Consider the following 17,789-nt stretch of genomic DNA (forward strand, 5'->3'; position numbering starts at 1 on the left):
CGGCCTCCTCCCAGGATAAATGATGTAAAACACCCCATTCAGCTGTAGCAGCTGTTCTCAATGCAATGAGAATTGCCTGTTTAGCTTATATTTTGTTCTAAAAAAAATCTAGAGACCCAAATTCTTTGCTATTGTTGTTGTTTTGAGACAGGGTCTCACTGTGTAGCTCTGGCTGTTCCAGAACCATCTACAGACCAGGCTGGTCTCAAACTCAGAGATCCACTTGCTTCTGCCTCCCAAACACTGGGGTTTAATAGTATACACCAGCAGGCCTGGCTGAGTAGTAAATTCCTAACTTCTGAAATATGAAGCAAACATAAAGAAAACAGTATCAGAAATAGCACATTATGTTCATATATGGAAATGTCAGGAGATCCATTATATTATACAATAAATATATGCTAATTTTAAAATTAAATATCAAGAAAACTGGCAGCACAAGCTGTTAAAGAACAGCACAGATATGGGGGTGGGGGAGGGGGAGGGTAGGAGGAGAAGAGGAGGGGAGAGGAGAACTTGAGGGAATGGGATGGTCAAGATGGAGGAAGGACAGAGATGAGAACAAGGAGAGAGATATCTTGATTGAGGGAGCCATTACAGGGTTAGCAGAAGCCTGGCTCTAGAGAAATTCCCAGGAATCCACAGGGATGACCCCACGTAGGACCCTGGGAAATATAGGAGAGGGGACCTGATCTTGACTTGCCCTGTAGTCAGACTGATGATTATCTTATATCACCATAGAGCCTTCATCCAGCAACTGATGGAGGCAGAGACAGAGACCCACATCGGCGCACTGGACTGAGCTCCCAAGGTCCAGTTGAAAAGTGTGAGGAATGAGAATATGAGCAAAGAGGTCAAGACCATGATGGGGACACCCACTGAAACAGTCTACCTGAGCTAATGGGAGCTCACCAACTCCAGCCGGACTGGGAAGGAACAAGCATAGGACCAAACTAGTCCCTCTGAATGTGATTGACAGGTGCATGGCTGGGGCAGACTGAGGGGTCACTGACAGTGGCACCAGGATTTATCCCTACTGCATGTACTGGTTTTTTGGGAACCTATTCTCTTTGGATGAAACCTTGCTCAGCCTAGACATAGTAGGGAGGATCCTGGACCTTCCTCAAGGCAACGTGCCTTACCTTCTCTGAGGATTGGATGGGGGTGGGGTGGGAGGGTGTGTGGATGGAATGGGAGGAGGGGAGAGAGTGAGAACTTGGATTGGTATTTTTTAAAAAAATCTAATAAATTTAAAAAAATCTGAAAAAAAAAAGAAGAGCACAGACAGAAACTGTGTGGAGTCTGGTGCCAACTCAGGACACACTGCAGAGATGCAGCCCAGAGGCAGGGTCAGGGGAAGGGACACCCTCTGCCCCCGACCTGACAGCTCTTATCACTTGCTGTCTACCAGCGTTACACACACTCTGCCTCATCTCTACTCTCACGGGCCCGCAGCACCTCTGCAGGAAAAGCTCACAGCAGGCTAGGCTCTCCAGCAAGAGAGCAGTGTGTACCTTACAGAGGAGGGACTGCCACCCACACATGCTTCTCCAAAGGGAGGCAGAGGCTGGAGGAGGGAGGTGTACGACCAGACAGGTTTCTCAGCTTTTCCACACTCTAGGGGTCAATGTGAAAAGCAAGTGGTTTCCCCTTGGGTAATGTGCAGGCCTGAGAATTCCCAGCAACAAAGATGTTGGCTTGATTCCCAGAATCTCAGCGATGGAGACCGCTAGCTTGTCATTCAGCAAAGTTCACCGGGGTAGGATAATCAAGGGCAGAGCCGGTTCCAGAGTTTGCATGGAAAATCCATCTCTGCCTGATGCTGGGCTCTGCCCAGTAGCTCTAGATGAGGAGGAAGCGCCGCACTGATAGGCACTCAAAGCCAGTACTGCTGAATGAGGAGCATATAACCCTCACTAGACACACAAACTGCCCAACAGAATGAGATCAAGAAGTACAAAAGAACGCTTAAAAAAGCATCACTAAAGGTAATCTACTGCCTTCAGTGTTGGCTCGACACCCACGTCGCTGCAGCTTCCTGAAGTAGGAGAGCCTCCGCCTCAATGTGGCTGAGACTGATGCACTAAAGAAAACATCGCAGTCTGGTGGGATGAAGGCGGGGAACCTTCCTGAGATGAGGGAGCCATGTGAGACCGTCTGCACTCCTCCTGCAGTTAGAAAGGAGGGCAGTGCTCCACATCTACCCACACAGAACCACTGACACTCCCCGTGGGCCACAGCCCTGCCCAGGAAGGCTGGAAGCATGCGAACACCTGGGAACCCAGAGTTCTACAGTAGGCTCCTGGTGTGTGGCGGAGAGGGGCACACAGCGCTGTACCTTCCCATTAGGTTCTGCTCCTCACAGAGACCCTCTTACAAGGAGCCTATTCTGTTTCCTGAGGCCTGCCCCTGTCGAGTTAGTGAGTGCTGCCACCACACCCACAGACACCCACAGCAGGACGGCTCACTCAGCTCCGGACAAGCAGCTGTGACCTGGGTTCCTGGCTGAGGAGAAGAAAGGAACAGGCGGAGCGCTGGGCACTGCTGTGGCTCTCTGGCACGTGTTCTCCCTGCATCAGGTCATCTTGATCTGGTCTACCCACTAGTAGTAGACTGTCCCCTAATACCACCTTGACTTCAGTGCCACCAAAAACTAGAAGAGGAAACAAGATTCCTCCCCTGCTGTGCTATAGGAAACTGGGTGACAGAGGGACATGGTGACAAGGCCATGGTTGGTAGCAGCACAGGTGGCAGCACTTGGCTGAGCTGAGTCCCGTCACCCCCGGGCCCCGAGGGACATGGTTTCTGAGGGATGCATGGACAAGCAGGTTGGAGGGGACCTCCTACTCCCCTCAGTCATCCTTCCTTCCTCAGCCATAGGTTGACCTCATCAGGTCTAGAAATAAACTCTTGAGCTGCCACACAGTTGAAGGCTTGAGGACATGAAGACACATTCTCACAGCACCTCCTCCCATCGAGACACCAGATGTCCCCATCACCCAAGAAGGATCCTGTATGCCTCTTCCTATGGCTTCTTTCTATGGTTCTTCCCCTGGTTCACCCAAAGAGGCCAGCGAGGGATTACCTGTTCTGGAGCCTTTTGTGAAAGAGCCATGAGTGTGGTGTGTGTGTGTGTGTGTGCACACATCTTTCTGTGTCTTTGTCTCTCTGTTTCCCCACTCTCTCTCTGTGCAGTTATGGTGGTTTGAATAAGAATGCTCCCTATGGACTTAGATATTTAAAAGCTTAGTCACCAGGGAGTGGCACTATTTGGAAGGATTAGAAGGATCAGGAGGTCTGGCCTTGTTGGAGGAAGTGTGCTACTGGGGGGTGACCTTTGAGGTTTCAAAAGCCCAAGTCAAGCCCATTCTCTTTCTCCCTGGATATAGAACTCTCAGCTACTTCTGCAACACCATGTCTGCCTGTATGTCATCATTCTTCCCACCACAGTGATAATGAACTAACATCTGAAATTGCAAGCCAGTCCCCCATTTTATGCTTTCTTTTTTTGACTTGGTCATGGTGTCCCTTCATAGCGTGAGAACAGCGACTAAACAGCGGTGCTGGGCGCTGAGCCAGCACTGTGCACACGTGAAGCAGGAGCTCTACCACTGACTTTTGACTTTATATTGGGGCCCAGCTGGCCTTACACTTTCTCTGTAGACCAGGGTGCCTGTGCTTATGATCCTTCTGCCTCAGCCTCCCAAGAAGCTAGGATTACATGCCTGGATTACAGCCTGGCTTGGATGTTACTGCAAATGCTAGATGTGAGGATCTCATTTTCTACAGTTTCTACAGTACAGAATACAGTGTCTTGTGGGACTGCTGAGAAGGCTCAGTGGGTAAAGGGCTTGCCACCAAGTCTGATGACCTGAGTTGGCTGTTCTCTTCTGTCTAATGACATCTGAGAGGAAGCTGGCAGGAATTCTGTCCCCACAGAGGGCTTGCTGATGTCCTTCATCATTAGATCAGGGCTCTGCAGAGTGAGGCCAGGCCTCTCAGATCTCCACCCAGAACAGATCCCTCCACATCCTCCATCAACTTCTTTTCCTTCAGCCTGGCGTGGTCTCAGCTCTGCTTGACCTTCCCCTTGCCCTGGCCAGGTATGCTACCCACAGAAGCCAAGGCCATGAAGCTGGCTGCGGATCTCTGTAGACCATGGATCCACACCACCCTGTGTGAGCTGACAGCAGCTGCATCTTACAGGGAGGATGGTGGCCTGGGTCAGCCATGCACCCTGGAGGATGTGACTGTCAGGCGACAAACGCTACGGCTTTTCCTCTTCCGTGAGGCACCGCCACATCATGACTGTAGGACTCTGAGACTCAGTTCCAAGGGACAAACTGATCTGGGGGCATACAAAATTCCTCCAGATGATGAAGTCTTGAGGACTGCTTTTTGAGCAAGGACTCTATGTGAGCCTGTGGTCTCAGGTCTGATCCAGCCCACAATGGACTAGAGGCTACCACCACTCTGTTACCACAGCACCTTTCCTGATATGCTTCCCACAGAAGCAAGATTAATAATATCCAACCTAAGACTGTAGCAAGTAATTACACCTTTTAGTGCACCTGGCAATTTTTATCCAGCTGGTGCTAGCAGTCAATCAAAATGCCATAAAAGGGCTTCAGAATGTGCTAATGATTTGCGCACTGTCAGGCATCATGGGGATGCATTCAATTCCTGGCACCAGAATGGTACATGGAACAACCGTATAGCTTATCCATACAACTCAGCTTCTCTAAGGGCTGTGCTTCTCCACACAGGCCAGATTCTCCACACAGCTCAGCTTTAGTCTAGAGCTTAGCTTCTCCATCTAGTTCATCTTTCCCACAGGGCTGGGTTTTTCTATGAAGTTGGGCTTGTCCACAGAGCTGAGCTTTCTTCTCCACATAGCTCAGCTTCTCTGTAGACCTGGGCTTCACACAAGCTTGGCTTCATTCTGCCTCCTGCAACATGGCTGCTTTCTACATAGAGCTTTTTGAAACTTCTGAAAAGTTTCAGGCTCCCTAACACCAGCCAGGAGAGGAGACTAAGCTTATAGCACTGTCAGCCAGCCAGGAAGAAGTGCCCTTTGTCAAGGAAGACAGCAAAGCACTTCAGTGCACCTTCCCAAATGCACACTGGCCTTGCAGACGGCAGCACACGGCAGCACAGACTCAGGTCTGCACCGTGGCCTGGCAGGCACAGGATTTCACCTGTGTTAGTTACTACTGACAATATTGACTCCACACAGCCTTCCTAGGGTCTCTCACATCTGCCCATCCTCCTGTTGGGCTGTTGTGGCCCTTCATATGCCCAACATGAGGAAGCTCACAGCCACTGGAGACAGCTTGGGACATGGGCAGATGTGGTGGGTCCCAGCTGAGGCCTCTCCAGGAACCCTGGTCACAAGAGCAGACAAAGGACACAGTTAGAGTCACAGAGGACTATGGGCCAGGTGACCTGCTTCAGAGAACAAGTATGTGGAGAGTGCCTGGAAACCTGGTGGCTTTCTTTTCTTCTTTTTAAAATTTATTTATTTATTTTTATTTAATGTGCATTGATGTTTTGCCTGCATGTATGTCTGTGTGAGGGTGTCAGATCTTGGAGTTACAGACAGCTGTGAGCTGCCATATGGTTGCTGGGAATTGAACTCAGGACCTCTGGAAGAGCAGCCAGTGCTCTTAACTGCTAAGCCATCTCTCCAGCCCTAATCAGGTGACTTTTAATGCCCACACATAAAACCAAAAGCTATTGGATTATTTTAGTCCCAGAAACAATTTGTCAGGTGCCCTGATCACCACCAGCCATGTGTACACCACCTGAGATTCAGGACATCCTTGGGGGCAAAAGCACCTAACAGGGCCAATGCTGTAGTGTGGAGAAAGGGGCTTAGACCATCATGCCACATGCACACACATGCCCACTGAGGCATCAAGGACCCTCCTATGGCATTTCCCTCACTGAGGCCCACGCCCTATGTAGTGAACGCTGTAGAAGATGGTGAAGAAGATGGGGGTATTCATACTCGGGGAGCTTATCTCATCTAAGCATAGGCTGCCTTCACCCACAGTACAAAGGGGGTCCTAGTCAGCTTTAACTGTCAATCAGCTTGATATAGCCTAGTCATTTAAGAAGAGAACATCAGTTGAGGGATTCCCCAGATCAGACCTGCCTACTGACATGTGTGTGGGGGATTGTTAAACTACGTAGGAGAGCAACCCACAGTGGGCAGCACCATTCCTAGGCAGGTATTCCCGAACTGCATAGGAAAGCTGGCAAAGCATGAATTTCAGAGTAAGCCAGAAAAGAGCATTCTTCCACGATTTCAGTTCTTGTTTGAATTCTTGCCCTGACTTCCCTCAGTGATATGAAGTTCTTCTCCTGAATGGCCTTTGGTCAGTGTCTCACACAGTAGGAGGGGTCAGATCAGACCGGAGGATCTGCAGTGCCACGGGAGCACCAGCTCTGGTCAAGACGCACAGCCCCAGAGAGACAGCGTGGGCTCCAGAGGGCTCACAGCACCCTGCACTGCAGTGGGAAAGCGGGCTCCTCCTGAGTCTGCGGCCGGCAGCTGGTCAGGAAGGGGCAGACACAACTCTTCCTATGAGCATAAGGAGATAGGTAATGCCCAGAGCAGTCATACGGTCACCAGATAAGCCTGAAAATCAAGGTCTGAGCAGTCAGAGAACAGTTCAGAATGTTCTAGACTGAAGGAGGTCTTGGCTTGAAGACTCCTGCCCTCATATGGGAGCACCGTGATCACATGACTCAGGGACCCATTCTTTGTGACGTGCCTCAACTTCTCTGCATGTTTGGTTTGGTCCCCTCAGAAAACGTAAAAGCAAGCAAAGAGATCCATGTAGAGAGGATCTGTCCAACAAGGCTACAACATGCAAAAGCTAGAATAAAGAGCTCACCAAAGAGTAAGAAGTGGAACGTAGGGAAGTAGATACCACATTCTCTGTACAATCCAGAGGTCAAAACAGACGGCTCACTCTTACTTCAAAGTTTCAAATGTGTAATGGGGTGGGGAGGAGCAGACGTGGGGAGAGCTGCCCTGGAGCAGGCAAGGACCATCGACCACACAGGCTGTCAGATGATAGACACGCTGGACTAGAAAATTTTGGACACATCTGGTTTATGTGAGAGACACATAGAAGCAAGAAAGCTGGGGTTCCAACAAAAAGACTGACACAGACAGAGATGGCTGGAAGCTGCGCACTAGGGCGGAAAGAGAGGCTCACACTGCAGCACCTTCACCAACACATTTCAATGGCGCATGACCTTCATCATTCTGAAACGACCTTGGAGGCATCCAAGACATTCTGAGAGAGGACACAGCTCTTATCCCAAGTCTCCTCCAGAAAAGGACTCAAAATTGTGGTTGCTTCCCACAGAAAGTGATTGTGGATGTGGCTGATGGAACTGATGGGCAGACTGTTCACAGCATGCCACCCTGCGAAGTGGAGGACGCAGTGGGCAGAGTGAGGCCAAAACCAGGAGAGCAGTTACAAGTCAGGAAGAAGGTCCAGGCTCCAGATGAGCCAGCCCAGCCCAGCTCAGGCCAGCAGACTCACCAGGTCGGTTCTGAGACTTTGTTCCCAAATACTCTATATGACAGTTCCACTTACCGCTCCAAGCATGATCCTGAAGATCAGCCAGCGGAAGCCCCACAGGACAACTCCAGATGTGGGTGTGTGCTTAGGGAGGCGGGACAGCGTCCAGAAAGGGCACAGAAAGATTCCCAGGAATCCTGTTTCCAGCAGCTGAGATTCCCATCCTGTATTGGGGGCAGGGCAAGAGGAGAAAAAGAGGAAGGTCAACAGGGTCAAATGATTACAAAGCAATCACCCCCAGGTTCAGCCTGACCAAGAAGTCCTCAAAAGAGACTGAGGCAAAAGACAAGCAAATGTCACCACGTGTCTTCATAGGAAACAGGATGCAGATGTCTGAGTGGGGTGACCCAGAGCCTAGGACCAGGGAACTCTGCAACCCCAGGTTCCCTGCTTTTGTGGACAGGAGAGACCTGTGCTACCCAGTTCAGATGATGGCACTGCCCACGGGCATTTGTGGGAAGCCTTTTGTTTACAGGTTTCTGTGAAAAATCACAGCTTTGAACATCCTTCCCAAGGAATGTTTGCCAGCACAGGCGCAGACACGTGACACACTCTGGGAAGGCGGCTCACATGCAGGCCCAGGTCGCTGAATCAGGCAAAGCTGGCAGCCAGGGACCAGCAAACCCAAGCACAGCGACTGACGAGCCCTAGAGAGGGCAGACTGTGTCTGTGTAGACATCGGCTATTCTTCCAATGGGGACTCGGCACAGGACATGCAATGAGAACAGCCCACGGGTGAGCCCTACATTCCCAAAGATCAAAAGAGGGGAGTCCTGTGGCACCGAAGGCCCCACTGCTGGCATCGCCCTCACCATCTAAGGAGTGGTGGTGACTCCATGGTGCCAGAGATGCCCTCACCCTGCAAGGTCTCAGGATGCCAGGCAGGGCTGTGCTGTTCCCCATGCTGACAATCAGCCATCCGTAGTGATGGCAGTAACTGAACACATATGGACTCACAGAGGAGGGGCAGGTAGGAGGGACTGAAGGAGGATCTTCTAGAGGGCACAGCACAGTGAGTTCCCATGCCACTCTTCTATACAAATTATTTCAGAATTAAGATTATAAAATAGCTAATTGGGCTGGAGAGATGGCTCAGCGGTTAAGAGCACTGCCTGCTCTTCCAAAGGTCCTGAGTTCAATTCCCAGCAACCACATGGTGGCTCACAACCATCTGTAATGATAACTGGTGCCCTCTTCTGGCCTTCATGCATACACACAGACAGAATATTGTATACATAATAAATAAATAAATAAATATTTAAAAAAATAAAATAAAATAGCTAATTATCATGAAGCTATAATACTGTATGAAGGAGGTATGCATGCATTCTCACTGACAGAACCAACAACTGACTTAACAGACACAGAGGACCAGGAGCAGATTTCCCAGAACAGCTCCTCATAGTGCACAGGTCACGGTCCTCTGCAGGAAGAGGCTGCACAGCGCCATCTTGCCATGGCATGGGGGTGGGACCATCTATGGTGGCCATCCCAAGTGATCGAAGTCAACTCAGTGAGGTTTGCAGTGTGCATCAAAGTAGGTGAGGGAGATGCTATCCCTCCCAAATCCACATCAGCCTAGCACGGGGAAGACAAGAGCCAGGCCCCACAGAGGGGTCTCCACTGACTCTGAGCAGCACGCTAAAGCTTCAAAGGCAAGGGGACAAAAAGTGTCAGCCTGGAGCAGCTAGAATGGGGTGACTAAATGCTACCTGGGTCCTGGGTCAGTAAAACCTGACAAGCAAAGAAAAACTTAGGGAAAACAGAGGAAGTATGAGTCATGTGGGCATCGATGTGGGGACGGTAGTGTGTGACTGTGGCATTAGCCACAAGGGATCTGGGGTCGAAATCTGGGAGCCAGCTATATTTTTACAATATTCCTGTATACCTTAATAGCTCTAAAATAGAAAATCCATTCCTGGCCACCAGGATCCTGTTGCTGTGCCCCGCCCCTACACATTTCCCACACACCACCCTCAAAGGACTGCTCCCCGTGACGAGTCTGCTAGCCCCTCTCTGACCGTGCCACGGTCTTCATTGGTTCATTTCAACGGCTGCCTCCCTGGAAGCCATCCACTTGACGAGAAGGGCGTAGTTAGCACAGTGACAAGGCATGGGCTGGTTCCGACAGGCACTGCCTGTTCTGGGAGCTACAGTGGGGTGGGCAAGCGGTCACGATCAGTGCCTCTGTGAGTGCCGAAGCTGGGCTGTGGCCACAGCAGCTGGAACTTGCTGAGCTGGAGGGCCACATGTGTCAGGTGGAGCGAGGCCTCTGGTGCCAAGCTTCCCTGCTCTTGGCACTAGTCCAAGGCTGAGCATTTGTGAATTGTCACCAAAGGGCTGAGGGACAGCTACAAACCCAGAAAAAGAAGCAAGGCCCCCATTTAACGACAAAACTACCATTTCCAAACTCTGGGATGGGATGGCTTCTGGGTACCCTTGGCCTGGCTGCTTCTGCTGCTGCCCATACCCAGGGAAGGAGCTTGTGTCTCTCTGGGCATTGCATGATTTAATCCTGTCCCGCTGAACTGAAAAATGGGATGAAGAATACCCCTCCCCCAACTGTCTCCCCTTTACACATGGGTGTTTCCCCCTTGCACAACAATTCCTCTGGCTTTTCCGAGGGATAATTTACATTTCACATGGCTGTGCTTGATACTCCGTGGAATTTTATGGCTGGTAGGGGTAGTGTCCGTGGACCAGGGACGTGTCTGGTATAATCACTGTGAGAGTCACTAGCAGCAATCATTTTCAGGAAGAACCTTAAAGACTACATGCTCCAGTCCCCTCCTCTACTGGGCAAGCAAAAGAACTCAGAAGCCCAGAGGTCATAGAGCAAATCTAGGGCCACAGAGTAGGTCTACCTCATACCACATAGAGTAAGCTGAACACCAGTTTGCCCCACACCCACCAAGCTGCCCACCCCTTGCTGGGACCCATTTGCTAGCCCTGGGGCAGAGTAGAGCTGGCACCGTGACAGATGCCACACACAGTCTCAGAGCTTTTAGGGGACACATTCCCCAGAGCTCAGAGCCTGCCTAATTGCCAGCTCGATCTGCAGACATAGGAATGGAATTTTAACACGCACTGCAGTGAGTGACACCGATCAAAGTGATTGATACACAATGGCAGAACCCAGAAATGCATCCGAGTGCCAAAACAGGCAGGGTAACAGGGCTGGGGGTGGGGTGCATGACAGGGCAGGGCAGGGTGACAAAAGACAAGCTGTCTGTAACGGGAAGGAGGGTGCGTGTGAGCCCCCCGCCATGGTCTTCAGAGGGGATGGGATGTTCCTACCCCTACTTGGATAGACATTGCTGAGCCAAGTCTTCCAACCAGACCCTCTGCCCTGCCCCAGGTCATGGAATGGCTGTGGCTCACCAGCATCTTTCTGACAGAAGCTGAGCCTGCCCTGGTGGCAGTGGCCTGTGACAGACACCCAGGGAGGGAAGGGCTGCTGCCCTCCCACCTGCTTGTCCTCTTTGCCTGAATCTCTGGTGTCTCAGCAGCTGCACCGTGTACACAAGGCAGGCCATTGTTCGCCGCTTCAGCATGGCAGGAGACGAGTCCCCAGAAAAAATAAATACCCAGCACATTGCCAGGGGCCAAGTGACCCAGTGAGGGTGGGTGGGTACTTAGCCACTCTTGCTCAGTATACCAAATTCTTAGGCAGTGGACAGAGGGAATGACACCTTCTACAGGACAAAAGATAAGGGCAGCTACAACTGTGAATACATACAGCCCGGCGCAATTGTATTCCGAACAGCCCCCTCCCACCGCCTGTGCCTGTGAGCCAAGGCCTCTCTATAGGGCAGCTAGGGAGGGTCTCTGGGGACAGTGCTGTTTCTTCCTAGTTCATGCTTCAGGTAATAGGGGCACAGTCTCACCAGCATCATATCAGGCAGCTGTCAGGAGAGGCCTTTAAGGGATTCTGAGTGGCAGCCCTGTGTGGACTGCTTTCAGATGGTGACACTCAGCTGAGGTTCTAGAACCTCCACTTCAGTGTCTGCCTCCTTCACTGACAAGTCACACAGTCGAGCACGGAAGCAATTGTACCAGGGAGCTGTGCATATGGAAAGGCACCGCACAACCTCTCCGAACAGCTCAGAGAAGCTCTCTGTTCAGAGCTTTTTCTTGGGGTACGGGCAAAAGGCTTGGGTGGCCCCAGCAAGCATCCTCACTGGGTACCACAGAGGAGATCAAATGCACCAGGGCATGCCTGTGAAACTATTCCTAGGAAAGAGTGAACGTCTCATGTTTAAGAGGGTCTGCTAGCAGAGTGTTTAGTGGGAGCGTGCAGGGAGCCTTGGGTAAGATCTCCAGCACCACAACTATAGACTGAGCATCATGATGCAGACTTGTAACTCTAGCACTCTGGAGGTGGAGGCAGGAGGATTAGGAATTCAAGGTCATCTCTGCTACAGAGCGAGTTTAGGACAGTTTGGACAATTTAGTGAGATCCTATTTCAAGAATAAGAGTCAGGTAGAGCTGGGCGGTGGTGGCACATGCCTTTAATCCAAGCACTCATGAGGCAGAGGCAGGCGGATCTCTGAGCTCGAGATCATCCTGGTCTACAGAGCAAGTTCCAGGACAACCAGGGGCTACAAAAAGAAACCTTGTCTTGAAAAACCAAAAACCTAAAAAAAAAAAAAAAAAAAAAAAAAAAAAAGGAGGTTAGAAAAGAGGGAGAAGGAACACTGAGATGGGAAAACAAATTTAAGAATTGGGAGATGGAGGGAGTGAGAGAGAGAGATAGAGTGCTGAGTGAGAGAGAGGGAAAAACTACAGCTATTTCAACATGAATTTCCCAGTAACATATGAAAATGGCCTGGTTGTTGAATGGTGGAAAAAGAAGGATGTGGTGAGAGGCCAGGCCACCTGACCACATCTCCGTGCTGTGTCTGAGGAGACACTCAGGGGGTGCCAGTCTCGCTTTCCCTACATGCTGTTCACAGTGATCACTGTGGCTTCCTGAAGCCAGCTGTGCAGCCTTCCTAGCTCCTCCAGCCTGGGCTAGGAGGAGCACACTGCTGTAGACCCACAGGGAGGCTCCCCGGAACTAAGTCTCTAAGTGTAAACACTAATGGTACGAGGAAACGGAAGCAGACACCATGTAGTTCTCAAGCTGAGGTCACCAGAACCAGGCGCTCCATCTGGGCCTCTCCCTTATGCTATCCAGGAGGCTTAGGCATCTCAGAGACTGGACACAGCCAGGAGAAAACAGATGTAAGGCAGAGCCAATAAGGCAGAAGATTCTAGACACCAGAGACTGCAAACGGAGGGACTGATCTGGGCCCTACTGTTTGGCTAGGTTCTACACTACTTGTTCTCAGATAGAAGCAAAGGACGGTGCTGGCTCCTCTGTTCACTGACATTGAAGAAAGAAGAAAGACACCAAACACCCACCCAGAGGCCGTGTCTGTGCCTCAGCTGGACAAATGCTGGAAAGGAGGGACACAAGGAGCCAGCACGAGGAGGTCAGGCAGCTCTACACTGGACAGTGGCCCTGATGGGGAGGCTGTCTGGCTGAGTGGCTCAGGGATGCGGAAGCTAAAGCTAGAGAGTTTGATGCTAAAAGCAGCCAGGAAGAAAGACAGCTTGAGGTGAGGGATAAGGGGAGGTGGGATCTCAGGGCCACCAGTTCGATGAACACGTATGGTAGGTGAGAGGCAGGCATGCATCATCTGGCTGGATGCAAGGCTGGAGCCAATCAAGGGCAGAGCACAGCCAAGCCAAGCTGTGGGCCCAAGTCTGGGAGGGGATCAGAGGATTGGTGGGACAGGATGGGAGATTTAGGGAGCAGGTAGAAAACTTTTGGAAGGTCCTATTGGTAGGGTGCTAGCTTATCAGGTGGGAAAGCTCACCCCAAAGGCTAGCTCTTGCTCCAGGTGAGCAGCACAGGAGTCAAGCTATGGTGTGGTACCATAGGGGGTTAGGGAGAGCCAGGACATGGATGCACTCAGCCATGTGAGAAATAAAGGCCCAGGAGTGACCCAGACCAGGGGCTAGACAAGGGTAGCAGGCATCATACAATGTGAGACATGATGAAATATCACCTGGAGCTAGTTATGTGTGTCAAAGGCCAAGCTCACTCCCTAAATAAGGAGCAAGACCTGAAGCATCTCCGAGGGACGCTTCCCTGAGATGGCCACTGTAGGAAGAAGATGGCAACCAGGCTGCACGAGCTAGTCAGAACGACTTCAGATAGTCAGAAGGAGTAATTAAATATAGCGCAGATGATCCTTCAAAAGTGACAGCACCATCCACGTGAGGAATAGGAAATCCATTAGCTCCTTCGTTAAAAACAGGGAGAAGGGGGCAAAGCACTCCCTCCTGACTGGCTGTCACTCCAGCAGTGAGCCGCCCGCCCTCTGCCACCCCAGGGGCTTCTAATGATGGCCCTGGAGGGAGCCCGCAGCTTTTAAAAGTTTCCTTAATTTTCATAGGTTATATTTTAGGAGAAGTTATGAGCTAGCATAGCAAAATTTTGCTTTGCTCTACTGCTAACACGGAAGGAAGGGGTGTGGGTAACGGAAACTCCATGGGCCACAAACGGTGCCCACCCGTGCATAGCACAGTCTGGGGCCCACACTAGCCCAAGCAGTGACATCACGGGGGAGGCTACCCCTTTTCCCCAAAGAGCTGCAATCCCTACTCTCTATGTCTCTGACCTCAGGTCTGTGTCCTCTATGGTCTGTGACTGTGACGACGAATCTGCTGGGTCCTAGGATTGCACCAACCCGGCTCCCTATGCAATCAGGCAGCCATAGGGCACAGAGAGAAAGCAGTGTTGTTAGCCAGACTACCAGAGAGCGAGGGACTCGTGTTCCCCTAAGTTTGGATCTGTAGTTTTATTATGGATACTGCTCTGCAAAGTCGCTTCTGTGAATCTGGGTTTGTCTTTTGTACCTGTGATGGAGATTCAACCCAAAGCTTGGATTTTCTTTGGTCTTTGTTTTTAGGCAGGGTCTTTCTTGTTCTGTAGCCCAGGCTACAGAACTTACTATGGAACTTACTATGTAATTCAGACTGACCTCAAACTCATAGTGAGCCCACTGCCTCGGCTGAGTGCTGGGACTGCAGACCTGTGCCACCAGACCCAGGGCACCCCAAGTGTGGAGTGCCAGAAACAGCCACACTTTGAAAGGAGATCTGAGGCCACTGGAGCCATCCTGTAGCCAGCAGGTTTGGAGTACATGCACAGTGGCTTCTGTCTCAGTCAGCCAGAATCCCCATCAGCAGTTGCCCTGCACACACATGTGGGTCATCACCACCTTACAGAAACCCTCGAGTAATGGCTCACATGCAGCCTTGGGGCAACCTTTAGAGCAGGTGCCATGTCGAGATGCCGAGATGCCGCTTCTCAACACATCCCCCACCCATCTTAGTACACTCAAAGCTGCCCTTGTGGGTGCTGAAAGGAATTAAATACAGAGCTGCTCCCATAGGAGAGGAAGACTATCTCTTCACTCCCCACCACCCCCTCCTTCTCCTGCTCTGGAGCCAGCGGGGCATCCACAGCTCTACACAGGCATCCACACGCCAGCGCAAACACAGGGCTGTCAGTCCTGCTAGCCATGCTGCTTCCAGTGTTAAGCATCCCATAAGCAATAAGCAACAAGGTACAGTCTAACCCACTAAAGGAGGAGCAAGTCATGAGTGGAGTGTGGAGACCAAGCCTCGGAGAACAGGACTCAAGGTAGAGACTGGACCTGAATAGGGAGAGCATTTTCAAGTGAGCAGATATTTCTCAAAAGTACTGGCTGCAGGCTACAGGTTATAAGAAGTACTCATGAAAGCCAGGTGTGGTGCCTCATGCCTGTAATGCCAGCACTTAGGCAGCTGAGGCAGAGGATTGCCCTAAGTTCAATGTCAGAGGGCCACAGGGTGGGACCCTTTCTTAAAAAGCAAATTATAAAAAAGAAATGGACTTACTGGCAAAGGCATGCCCCAGCTGCAAGTTTGGAAGATTGCTAATACACGTTTTAAGGATGTCCTTGGGCACTCAGAGAAACAGGAAGTGACCCCCATAACCCACATGACCTTGTGGTGACCCTTTCGAGAACCCAGGTCCCAGGTGCTTGTTAAGGCTCGGTTGCTAGGACAACCAGACTTCCTAGCCACCGGGTGTCCCCCTCTGCTTAGATCTCTGCAGGTGTCACCAACTAGCCTGGAAACGGGATCCACAGAAGTGACCTCCACAGCTTTATTGCCTCTGGATAAATACATATATGCTTCCCCTCAACGGAAATTAGACTTAGCCAGATTTTTTTCGGATTAATATATTCCAAATATTTAACGTATAGATAGCATGCTAAAGGGCACACATTTTCCCGGGCTTTCTCTTATTTCCTGTTGTGGAAATGAACTACAGACTGCTCAACCTCAAAGCCACAGACCAGGATCCCGAGGAAGTGTCAGACACCATGGCCCCTTGGCTCTGTCTACAATGCTCGGGGTTGGTGAGGCATGGCAAAGGAGCCACTGGCCATGGAGGCCTCTGAGATCTAAAAATGTGGTTCATGTGACTGAGAGAAAAATGTAAAAGTTTTTAAACTTTAGCTCAGCTGAATGTAGGTTTAAGTGGCTATGTAGGATGGCGGTCCCCATGGTTCACAGGTCTGGACCCCAACTCCCAGCCCATCTCGGAGGCAGTGCCTGCTTAGGTTTGTGTGGTGTGGGTCTCAATGCAGAACCAAGGCTGGACAAATCTGCGTACCTACTCCCTACCCTGGGTGTCCTGGATGCATAAGAAGCCCACCAAGCCGGGTAATAGTTGTGCACGTCCTTAAACCCAGCACTAGAGAAGCAGAGGCAGGTGGATCTTCTCTAAGTTCAAGGCCAGCCTGGTCTACAGAGTGAGTTCCAGGACAGGCTTTAAAGCCTCCCACCAAGGTGCCCTAACCCTACACCTTTCAGGAGCTTCCAAGACTGCTGTGGCTCAGGGACATTAACGCCCTCATATGGCATCATCCAATGCTGAAGAAGTGTGATGTCCCCACAGACTTTTTAGTAAGAGGTCAGCTTGCCTGGAAAGTGGGCCAGAAAACACATACCACTGCCATGTTCCCACGTCAGAGGCCAGGGCAGTCCTGTGGGCTCTTCTGTGAACCCAGGGTGGACACTGCTCCTCCCGACCCAGACATCTGCATGCAGGACCCTCACCTTGCTAAAGCAGAGTGGCTCCAGCCCTCCTACATGCCTCAGTGACACTGGCATGGGAGCTGGGGCAGGAGGTCTGATGAGGAAAGCAGTCTGCATTGGAGCACGTGATCAGGCTAGCCATTCCCAGGAGCCACAACCGGGTTGGGGTGGGGATGAACTGCAGCCATACATAGGGCTCCATGGCGCTGCCTCACTCAGAGTTTGGCAGCCTAAGGCGTCTCATTCTTAATGTCACCAGGACAAATATCCAGAAATGCTATCTTTTGGAGGACTAGTCAAGGATCCTTTTTTGGGGAAAGAGGATTGGTTTGAGACAGGGTTTCTCTATATAGCTCTGACTGTCCTGGAAATCACTCTGTAGACCAGGCTGGCCACTAGCTCAGAGACCCACTAGCCTCTGCTGGGTTAAAGCGTGTGCCATCATTCTCAACTAAGGTTCACAATTATACAAAAACAGGTGATATAATTGTCACAGAAGAAAATGGCCCAGACAGGAAGTGACCAGCGCCCATGATCAGCACTCCTCCCAATACCTGCCCTAGGGTCTCCTTCCTTCTCTGGAGCCCAATCCTACCTCACACCTCTGCTCCAACACCAACCCCTCCAGCCACCTTCTCAGCCTTCATGGGAGGGTGGGAGGCACTTCAGAGGCCAGGCAGAGAAGCAAGAGCAGAGTCCATCCTGGGCTCCAAGAGCCCACGGGGCCGCCCTAGTCTCTCACATGGGTAAGCAGTGGCAGTGTGTGTGTTCTTTGCCCACTTTCCAGGCAGTTGTTCCAGCTGAGCACTGTGATTGAATTAGGAGATTAGCAAAGCACACCCCTGGCATTAACAGAGAGGACTGGCAGGCAGGGCAGCAACTGAGGAGGCACCCTGAATGTGGGCACACCATCCAATAGAGGCTAGGGCCCTGACAACAAAAGCAGGGGGGAGCCAGCCAGTGTAGGCTCACTCCCCGTCTCTCCTCCTGTCTGCCCTAAGATGAGTCACCTTGCTGTAGCACAGGTTCCCTGCCACAGTGTT

At 51.1% G+C, this 17,789-nt stretch overlaps 1 protein-coding gene across 1 annotated transcript in view; it reads right to left on the reverse strand.

The window, feature by feature from the left end:
* Lmf1 (lipase maturation factor 1) overlaps positions 1–17,789 on the reverse strand; it is a 91,419-nt gene that overhangs the window by 39,562 nt on the left and 34,068 nt on the right. The window contains 1 exon segment of the mRNA XM_087910750.1: positions 7,617–7,765. Within this exon segment, the coding sequence (XP_087766876.1) occupies positions 7,617–7,765 (149 nt within the window).

The sequence above is a fragment of the Myodes glareolus genome, chromosome 9 (genome assembly GCF_982192425.1).
Source record: "Myodes glareolus chromosome 9, mMyoGla1.1, whole genome shotgun sequence".
Taxonomy (NCBI): Eukaryota; Metazoa; Chordata; class Mammalia; order Rodentia; family Cricetidae; genus Myodes; species Myodes glareolus.